The sequence below is a fragment of the Sebastes fasciatus genome, chromosome 15 (assembly GCF_043250625.1).
Source record: "Sebastes fasciatus isolate fSebFas1 chromosome 15, fSebFas1.pri, whole genome shotgun sequence".
NCBI lineage: Eukaryota > Metazoa > Chordata > Actinopteri > Perciformes > Sebastidae > Sebastes > Sebastes fasciatus.
Window position 1 is genome coordinate 28,299,059 of NC_133809.1, and position 11,236 is coordinate 28,310,294.

At 38.5% G+C, this 11,236-nt stretch overlaps 1 protein-coding gene across 2 annotated transcripts; it reads right to left on the reverse strand.

The window, feature by feature from the left end:
- Positions 1-912: 912 nt before the first annotated feature.
- On the reverse strand, positions 913-8,442 carry ldah (lipid droplet associated hydrolase). Of its 2 annotated transcripts, none has more exons than XM_074660604.1 (8): positions 8,285-8,442; positions 6,788-6,929; positions 5,472-5,606; positions 5,134-5,303; positions 4,715-4,955; positions 2,881-2,963; positions 1,957-2,715; positions 913-1,655 (listed from the first exon to the last, which is right to left on the reverse strand). In XM_074660604.1, exons 2-7 carry the CDS (start codon positions 6,927-6,929, stop codon positions 2,527-2,529), a joined length of 960 nt encoding a protein of 319 aa, XP_074516705.1. In that variant the 5' UTR covers positions 8,285-8,442; the 3' UTR covers positions 913-1,655; positions 1,957-2,526. The 2 variants fall into 2 exon arrangements, with proteins under 2 accessions (XP_074516705.1, XP_074516706.1); XM_074660605.1 differs by having other exon boundaries at positions 913-1,667.
- Between the last annotated feature and the right edge of the window lie 2,794 nt (positions 8,443-11,236).

Sequence of the window (11,236 nt, forward strand, 5' to 3'; positions counted from 1 at the left end):
AGCCAACACTAGGATCAGATCTAAATCATGTTCATGGAGAGACCTTCGTCTGGTCAGCTAACATTACTGCCAAGCAGCTGAAATATAGAGTGATATTGTGCTTTTAGCTGACGTGTGTCGCCTCACTGTTTTGAGCGATGCTCGTTCAGGTATATTGAGAGCGAGCAAGCGCGAGCCCGACGCTGACTTTCGTTGATTTTACGGCCACATGTGTCGCTGTTAAGAAGCATTTCTGAAAGTTACAAATAGTCCCTTTAACGGTATTTGTATGTCAATTAATAATTTTTTGACCAATATATCTGCCCTCTCATGTCCTTCCACCCCTACGTGAGCAGGAACCCACAGGAAGGAGATATCCAATTCCCCACAATGCAGTCTGAGTAGCACATTGAAAACCTCATACAAGATGTCCTGCCTGCATGACCATTTTCATTTCATTTTCATTATTGTCTTCAACCCATTGTAATGCTAACATTATTCCAGTTAGTTCAGCAGTGTATACGGAGAGGTAGTCAGATATTCTCTTTTTCACTGCAACCTCACAATGAGGGATGAATATAGCAGAACCTGTGAGTCCAGTCTTTGGATCTTTTTAACCATCTGTAAATAAGAACACCTTGTGTTGGTGTTGGTCAATATGGTTTTGTACTATTTGTCCCTTTGGCATCAATTTGGGTTTGTCTTTTAATTTTAGCTGCAGACTGGTATCTCTTTCTGCTACTATAGCACTTGTACTAGTATTAATACTGTCCTAAAATTTATAATTTTGTTCTCAAATGTACATGTTTGGACGTTTCATTGCATAACAAGCTTCCTGAAAATGTATGTTTATATATGCAAATGAGGCAACATCTTATCAGATTAGTGCTAATCTGCAAACATTTCATTTTGTTCACATATCAGAGTCAAAAGTTTTTACTGAGGGAAAAATCTCTTTGTATCACTCCATAAATCAGAAAATACTTTCAACAGACAAAAAAAGATACATTTTCTCCATGTTTTTAGGAATAAAATGTGATATACAATATATCAGGCTCTGAATGATATCTGAACAAACCCTCTTTAAAAACCTTCAGAATATAGAGAGGAATGAAACTGGAAAGTTTGGTGGATGTCACTGAAGTGGAGATTTCTGGCTCAGAGTCTGAGAGAAAACAGACTTTAACAATATGGATTGTAAAATTCACTGTGTTTTGACACTACATTTCAAAAAGTTTAACCAACATATATCACCATGAAACTTCCCCCGTTGATTACTGACATTAAGACAATTACATCTGTATTACAACCTTTCTGAAATGTTATATTGAAATATGTCAATGAGACATTATCTAATGCTAACTTTGGGTGAATTTAGGAGAAATCTACAGACACAAAGTGAAGTAAAATGAACACCTAAATGTGTTCTTTGGATGTTTTCTTTCCACTAGTCTGAAATAAGACATGTCATAGAAGCAAAATATCCCCAAATCTCAGAATTGACCAGTAGTGTCTCCCCTTAAATAATCGTTATATATACATCAAAACATACAGATCATGTTTTCACTACAGACCCAGATTGATCATGTTAAAGGTAAAGTTGGTAGTATTACCTCAGTATAGTATAATCACTTTTCTATCATGCTTTTAAGTTCTTTCTGAGTGTTATTACACGGCTGTGTTGAATACTCGATTCTGATTGGTCAATCACCGCGTTCTGCGGTCTGTAATTTATTTGTAACAGACCGTTGCTATGTATAACAGACCGTTGCTATGGGCGAAGCTCTGATATCGGACTCTGGAGGACGGTTTTTGTGTCAAAATATTGATTTATTCAGTAAGTAGCCGTGTAATAAGCGGGATAATGTACAGCAAAGGGTCATTGTTGTGAAAGAATCCCCTTCAGGGCGATGAGAGACATCTCCTGTCGGAGATTCTTTCACAACAATGACCGGCTTGCTGTACATTATCCCTTACATAATGACTTGCTCCAGTTCTTATAGCTCTTATGTTGTCATCACTTGTTCAGCAGATTAGTTCTTACAATGTCTGTTTGTGTTTCAATCATCAAAGGTTTATGCATAAGTTAGATCACTATATATTAGTACTATACTACTATACTAGAACTAGAACCAGTTTGGAATTAATATATTAGTATGTATATAAATAAAACAATTTCCTTCAGTCTTGGTTTGTGAACCATACAGTAGATAAGCTTCACTTGCTCTGTTATCAATCCTGTGTGATGCTATGTGTTTTCACGGTGTGCTTGGAGCCCTGTGGCTAAACGGTTCAGCACTTTCTCAATCACATGCCATCACAGCACAGTACAATCAACACAAAGTCAATCAATGAAAAATAAAAGGCATGGAAGATGAATAGCAACATTAGGAACCACAGTACGCCATTATATCAATAAAACATTATAAATTCATGTTTGATATTTCTTCAGCACTGAGCTTGCATTTTCCACTCCGTTCCATGATGAGAAAAGTCCTCCTGGGCCGGATGCAGAGTGTCGTCATCAGTGTTCATGTCAGAGTGAAGTCATGTCCTCAAACCTACACTGATCCATTCAAACACCATTTTGGCAACTTGTCTTCCTGTATCCAGGACGAAGGCGTGGCGGAACCCGTTCTCACACAGTCTGAAGTCTCCGTGAGGGAAGTCCCGCTTGATGTCGTGATAATACTCCACAGGGCACCAGTGGTCCGTCGCTCCGTAATAAAACAGAAGCTGAAATGGGAACACACAGATAGTTTACTGCTGGTGTTGAGTTCTACGTTTAATAAACAATGACATAGCTACATAGAGCATGTTGTCTCATGTGTTTCTAAGTAGCTATTAAGTACAGTGATTATGTATATCACCATGTGATTATAGGTCCGGGCCTTTTCTTACCTTTTCAAGGTGTTTCTCGATGGTTACGTTGTCTCTTTCCAGAACTTTCTTCATCTCCTGACCCCCCATGTACATGGCATTGGCTATAAGGAGAAACAAATCACACTGTAGTCATTGCTTTATTTCAGACATCCTAGAAATAGTAAATGACACACAGGCTCGTCGTTTCACAACTCACAGAGTACATAAAAAAGGAAGATTCCTGTTTGTGTGGTGGGAATCAAATAGTAAAACTGACGGCTTTCTTTAAGCGTTGTTGTTCTGACCAAATAACATCTTAAAGGGTAACTTTGGTATTGTTCTACCTAGGCCCGATCTTCCCATGTTTTTGTGTCTAACAGACTAATAGGGACAATAAATTCTGAAACTAGTCCAGTATTGACGGAGAGCGCTGCAGACGGCAGCTGCTCACAGGCTCCAATGGAATTCTATTGGGGCAAGCTGGTACCGTCATCTACGTCCACTAACAGTGCTGCTTTTTGCCATGTCAGGCTCTGATTGTTATTATAAGTGTCTGACATTATGGAAAGAGTCTCGCTCAAAGAGAAGTGTCGTTGTGAAATCTGACGAGGTGACGTGTTGCTGGAAGACAACGGTGGAATAGTGGAACACGTCCACAGTGGAAACGTGAGAGTTTATTGTGTTGGAGTACAGAAAGCGTAGCTTAGTGTTAACTAAAAGATTTTCAATGTCATAGCTGAATATTTAGATGATTTCATTCAAAATGTGGATGAGCTCTTTAAATTTGATGGCCGCCTGTATTTATTTGAGCCAGAGTATACGCACATTCAGATTTCACAACGACACCTTGACACTTTGAAGGTAAAGAAGAGGTTTTATTTCTCAGTAGGGTCCTTTCCATAATGTTCTCAGACACTGCTAATAACAATCTGAGCCTGTCGGCGGCAACGACAAGAACTGTTAGTGGACGTATCGTCACATTGACGCTGCTCACTGCTTACAGCGCTCTCCCTCAATACCGGACCAATTCCATAAAATCGTTGTCCCCGTTAGACACTCAGACACAAAAGAACCGAATTAACCCTGATCAGGATCCTGACAGAAGTGACTGCTTTTGCCCCACAGACGCACCAGGCTGGAGTGTCTGTGTCATGTCATTTGTGTTTGCGAGGTGCATCTCTCTCCTTATTGCATAGGCATTTCAAGGAGGATGGGCACAAATTAAAAGGAGACATGTTAACAGAGGCTGATTATGTATTCAGTTGGATTTAGTAAGGTCATGCAACCTCTATTGCTTTGCAGAAAAAAAAGAGTCCACCTCTGAAGAGCCGGTGTAATATATACAGTATATACATATATCATAGCACAGATAAGATTTATAGTGGGAGAAATGAAATATAGGCCTATTAAACCAGTTCAAAGTTTATTCCCTACAGGTTAGCAACTGTACGTTTCTTTCCTTCGATGAGACATGTCTGTATAAATGTGGCATTATATGCTGGGCACTGTAACATTCAGAACAAGGCAAAAGTGAGCATGGCTCACATACCCCTGCTCACTTACTGACCCCTACTAAAGTAGGGCCAAAGGTTTTGCCCTTTTGGAACTAATGGAATTAATGGGGCATTGACTAATTAACTAATGGGCACCCTTGACTTCTGACCCCCAAAAGGCACAACCAGACCAAACTGTCAACCATCATACCAAATTTGAAGTTCCTAAGTTAAATAGTTTCTGAGTTCTGCTCCGGAAAGGAAAAGGATGGACAGAAGGATCGAAGGACAGACAGAAGGACGGACACGCAGAGCGACTACGTTGTCGCGGGGGTATAATTAGAAGCATCACAGGAGTAAAGAGAAAAGCATTAACCAACCTGCACAGTCTCCACTGAGTAGACCTACAGTGGGCTGGACTACGGTGTGGTCCAGAGAGCGGATGCCACCTAACACCAGTTTGATCAGGCTGGCTTTGAGTCCCTCAGGCAGCAGAGAGAGCAGGAAGAGAGGCAGGTAGGCCACGTAGCGCATGTGACACAACACAGGGGTCATGACCTTCCCTTGAGGAGTCTGAGCCATGCGCTCGATGGTGGGGAACAGCATGATGGCCTTTATGACCTGTAGCAAAAAAACAACGAGGTTACAAAGGATTAACATAACATAACAGAGGTCAAAGATTCACAGAGATAACAACTTGTAAATTATGGAAACCCCTCTGAATATAAAAAGGGACTTTTCTGTGTTATTCAATCTGCTTCCTTTTATCATAACGACCACACTGGGTATCACTACTGACCTTGAGTTCAGGATCTCTCTTCATCATGTCCAGAATAATGTAGCAACCGATGGAGTGTCCCACCAGGACCAGACTGGTTCCTCTGGGGACATGTCTCCTGAGGAAGGCCAGCTTGTGTTCAATCTGCCCGTTCAGACCAAACACGTCCCGCTCTTCTGCTGAGGATGCGTCTGCAGAGACAAAGTTAAACATCCACACTTGTCTCTGTCTAAGGTAGAATCTTAACTTTAATTACTCATTTATAACAACTTTCTAAGGTTAGCTGTGGTAGCGTAGTTATTCATGCCCTCTCTATTAATGTATTAGATTAACATGGGAACCCTGAGATGAATCTGTACCTTCGACCATGTCCATGGAGTCTGGTGGTGCACAGTGGCCAGCGTGGCTCACAGCCCACACTGGGTGGCGGTATCCAAACATACTGTGAAGTGTTTGCATGAAGGTTCTGTAGAAGCCCACAACACCTGGGTTACCTGTATGGAAGACAGCAGAAGACGAGCACATTCAACATCTGGATCATTTAAACTAAGTATGCTCCTCTCATGTTCAAGCTTTCAGGATACTGAAAATAAAATCACCATGCTGTAAACTTCAATATGACATCACAGTAAAATGTTACAAACTGTGAAATTCAACATTAACTGGAGTTAAATGGAGACGGTTACATCACTTGTACTTCACTACTCATGGTGCTATATCAGTTCTACCTATTTTACAGTATGACAGAGAACACTGTTGATGTGTGAATTGGGACGACCTTTTGAAAGATCTCTGCCTACAAAGAAAAGAGCGTGAGCTGCAACTCCTACCACCCTCTGTGCCTTGTGTATCTACCCACCATGTATGTTCTCCTGTGCTGTAGTAATACTACCTAGCCCCAATGTTTCTATACATTAGTTAGTTTGCGGAACCATGCAAGCACAGCTTTGACTAAAATAATTAAAGTCATAAATCAAGATTTTGATGCAGGTGGAATAACACGACATTCACTCCATCCTAGCAACCAAAATAACAAGTAGAATATGGTACTAGATAATGTCAAGATTATCATCTGAATAGGACAAATATAGTTGTTATTCAGTTTTTACACACTATTTGTCTGCTTGACATGCAAAGGAACAGGAAGAGAGAAGGAAAAGGAGAGAAAAGCTTTTCAAAACGGGCATCAAGGCGTGGATAAAGCAGAGAAGAAGCCCTGCACTTATTCCATGGAGAGTGAAGCTGAAGGAGAATCAGGAGCAGATGAAGAGATGGCTCATCAAGAAGGAACTGATCTAGCTGATCATTTGTAAGTGGCTGACATTTGTTTTCAGTATATTTGAAATACAAATGAAAATATGTACATGGATCGTTTTTATATTTGAACATTTGGTGTTCATTTGAGCAGAGTGAATGTTTTTATTTATTTGTTTTTACCTTTATTTAACCAGATAAGTCAATTGAGAACCAATTCTCATTTACAATGACGACCTGGTCAAGAGGCAGCGACAGAAGGCAAAGCCTTACAAGATATTAGAACATAGAACATACAGTATATACAACTAGTGCAATAAAACATTAGACTAAAATAAAACATCACAATATATACAACTATATATATTAAACCTTGGAGGGTTAAATGGTGAAATCTATCCAGAATGTTAGTCCAGCTCACCTGGGATGATGAGAAGAAGCACCTTGTTGTGTCCAGACTGTAACTGACAGGAGCCAAACTTGAGGACCTCTGTGATGGCTCCACAGCAGTAGACCCAGTCCGTCTGTGGTTCGTCCCTCAGGGGTGTCTCCATGTTGTCCATCTCATTACATTAGAGGACGGACGGGACAATATGAACGGCAATTCAAAAATAAGTCACACTGATGCCCTTTGAGCACGTTTACTCTCATGGTAAATAACAATTACATGTATACAGATCTACACTGTATTACATTAATGTAATACTAACCATGTATTATCATATTACTGGCTCTAATAACACTATTATAATAATGTAATAATACTAATCCTGTATTACCATATTACTGGCTCTAATAACACTGTATTATAATAATGTAATACTAACCATGTATTATCATATTACTGGCTCTAATAACACTGTATTATAATAATGTAATACTAACCATGTATTATCATATTACTGGCTCTAATAACACTGTATTATAATAATGTAATAATATTAATCCTGTATTACCATATTACTGGCTCTAATAACACTGTATTATAATAATGTAATAATATTAATCCTGTATTATCATATTACTGGCTCTAATAACACTGTATTATAATAATGTAATACTAACCATGTATTATCATATTACTGGCTCTAATAACACTGTATTATAATAATGTAATAATATTAATCCTGTATTACCATATTACTGGCTCTAATAACACTGTATTATAATAATGTAATAATATTAATCCTGTATTATCATATTACTGGCTCTAATAACACTGTATTATAATAATGTAATACTAACCATGTATTATCATATTACTGGCTCTAATAACACTGTATTATAATAATGTAATAATATTAATCCTGTATTATCATATTACTGGCTCTAATAACACTGTATTATAATAATGTAATAATATTAATCCTGTATTATCATATTACTGGCTCTAATAACACTGTATTATAATAATGTAATACTAATCATGTATTATCATATTACTGGCTCTACAGGTTGTTTATCAGGTCCAAAGGTGATGAGTTTCTTCCACGTCAAAGGTTAAAAAGCGAGTCGTGCACGTGTGTCAGTACTATTCAAAGATTCATTTAAATACACTAACCTTAGTAATAATAATAATAATAATAATAATATTAATAATAATAATATAGTAGGTTGTAGACTAACACATGTAACAAATGAGTTCATAATTAATGACATTTCAATTTGACTGATACAACCATTGCTAATGTGTTGCTGCTTAATGTAATATCTTATTTGTATTAATATGTACAGTTTATGATGCGCACCTCGCTCTAACAACATGGAGTCGTGTTAAATTGACAGATTTTCGCCTGCAGTCTGGTGTAGAGGAACACCAGCATTAGTTCAGATAACACAAGCTGCTGATTATGAATCCTAGTAGCTCGTCTTCTGACGCTCGCTGACAAGTTGAACGTGAGCCAAAGTGAACTGTTACCTGTTGACAGTGAAAGGAATGAGCTGTTATCCTCCCCGTTGACTCATCGCTGTCTCCTGCAGGGATGTAAACAGAATGAACGGTCTCCTGTCTGCTCAACGTGAGGACTTCCTGCTCGATTGTGATTGGTCAGCTGAGCGTTACCATGGTGGTTACCATGGTTCCAGCTCCATACTGCCCTCTATACTGCTGGAGTGGACGTGGAGGAGAGGGGAATGGAACAATGTATTCAAATATTCAAATAAGCTTTATTGGCATGAATGTTCAGGTTACATTATTGCCAAAGCTAAATTACATATTAATGAATAATTACATTTCACAAGAAATAATCACAAAATAATCACAATCATAATATACCAAATACATTTTAAGTATACATTCTTTTACAGATGTAGTCAATCAGAAACATGTTCAAATCTTGTAGCACCTCTTATGGCAACAGTCAACATATTTTGCAGCTAATATTGCACATTGATTTTTCTCCCCACATAAGTATGGTATTTTCTGAGGATCGGGGAGATGGATGAACTCAGGATATACTGTATGTTATTTATTTTTTCAAATAAAACATCCTCTCACGCCCTTATATTTCTCACAGTACAGTAAGAAGTGAGATTGTGTCTCCACCTCTTTTGTATAACAATGTGAACACAGCCTGGCCTCCCTGGGTAGTCTGTTCTGCCTGTGATGGCCTGTTTCTATGACCATGCTGTGTCCACTCAGTCTGGACATTGTCAACGTTTTTCTAAGTTTACTATCAGTCACGGTGGTGAGGTACTCCGTGTACTCTCTGTTTAGGGTCAAATAGAACTCTAATTTACTTTGTGATTTGGTGGTTTCGTTCCAATATTTAATATAATTTGGGCCAGATTGTTTGGTGTCTGTCCTGAAGCCCTGGTGTTCGGAGGGCAGAGCTTCAGGACTAACTGGCAGAGAGGACTCTTTAGTAACTGACATATAGGCAGCGACCTGCTGTAGGCTGCTCTAACAAAACTCTAACGCAATATCTCAGGAGCACCTTGAGGACATTTTTTTTCAAATTTGGCACAAACGTCCACATGCACTCAAGGATAATAATAATAATAATAATAATATTATTCATATTCATGCAGGAGATGCAGCTCAAAGTTCTTTGACGTGATAAACTCCTTTCCCATTGGATGAACTGATTAGAGTTTGGTGGTCAAAGGTCAAGGTCAATGTAGTCAAGGTCAAACCTCACTTCCGTCCCATTGTGAACACGATATCTCAGGAATGCCTTGAGTGAATTTCTTCAAATTTGGCACAAATATCCACTTGGACTCAAGGATGAACTGATAAGAATTATGGTGGTCAAAGGTCAAAGGTCACCGTGACCTCACAAAACACATTTTTGGCCATAACTCAAGAATTCATCTGCTAAATATGACAATTTCACACAGATGTCTAACAGGATAAAATTATGAAGTGATGACATTTTGGACAGGCATGGACGGTAATTCTAATTGCAAATTGAAAACATTTTGAGGAAATTAGTTCAATTTTTAAATCTTTTTTTTTTTTTTTTACCTTTTTTTGGAACATGAAGACATGTTTGGGAAATTCAGGTCATTTTTCAAAAATGAAGTAATTTTAGTATAGTGAAGAGTTTTTTTTGTTGAGAAATGAAGTAATTTAAGTTAATTTTGGAATGTGAAGACATTTTTTTAAACAGGTAGTTTATCAAAAATGAAGTCGTCTTTATAAAGTGAAATCATTTTTGGAAAGTCAAGTCAATTTTGAAAAGTGAAGACATCTTTTGGGAAGTGAAGTCATATTTGTAAAGTGAAAATATTTTTGGGAAATTAAGTAATTTTTCGAAAGTGAAGAAATTATATAGGAGGTCAATTCATTTTTGAAAAGTAATTTTTAGTAAAGACATTTTTAATAAAGTGAATTCAATTTTGAAAAGGGAAGTCATTTTTGGGAAATGTACTCATTCTGAGACGTGAGGACACTTTTTTTATTTTTTTGGAAAGTGAAGAGAAAGTGAAACACTTCAAAAAATGAAGAAAGCTAATAAAACCCCTTTTGTGAATAGGCTTAGCATGAGGTGGTGAAAGGTGAATACTGGCCAAAAAAATAATGGATGTCCCATCTGGCAAAAACATTTATCAGCTGCATGTTCCAAAACAAACTACTATGAGCTGGTCAATGTGACAAGCCTCACCAGCTCAGATAAGCAGGACTTCTTCCTACTACTTGGTGTAAGTGGGAGTGTGTTTGGCTGGCCTGGCTTGTTACAATGTGGACATTTGGTTCATTGATAAGATCGGTATACTAGGGATGCTAATTTTAGATTTATTTTTTTCTTACCGATAACCGACACTAGTTAACCGATTATTAACCTTTCACTGACAACATTAGTGCGTCTCATTCGACGGTGCTATTTTTAGTGCATAACAAGCCGCTCAGCTGCAACGATAAGTCGATGCTCAAACAGGTTAAATCCATCATTTATCACCAGCTGCAGTGTATGAACACAACAGACGTCTGAGTCCCCGGTTCACCGTCAGGAGAGTTACTGTAGCAGCCACGATGCTGCGTGTATTGTCCCAGTAAGTCTCCAACGCATCATTTAGTTTAGTTCAGCAGGTTGTCAGCTGTGTGTCTGCCTGGCGCAACGATTGCGAGTGTCCAACAAACCGTGTGTGTGGTGGCGGTGAGAGTGGGGTTGTCGGTGGTGTTATAGCTGTGGACGTAGCTGTAGCATTGTGTGTGTACAGTTTATTTGTCGGTGAATAAATGCTACAACTCCTCAAGACCCGAGCCAACTTCCTGTATCTGTAACTCCGGCTCAGACTCCCCTAAGGTGGACTGGTAAGGTGGACCAGCTATTCTCCTTTAAGTGACGTGCCGCTCCTCTGAGTTTTGCTCAGCTTTTTATTTAATTTGTAATATTTCTTTTAACCGTTTAACCGATAGCGTTAATCT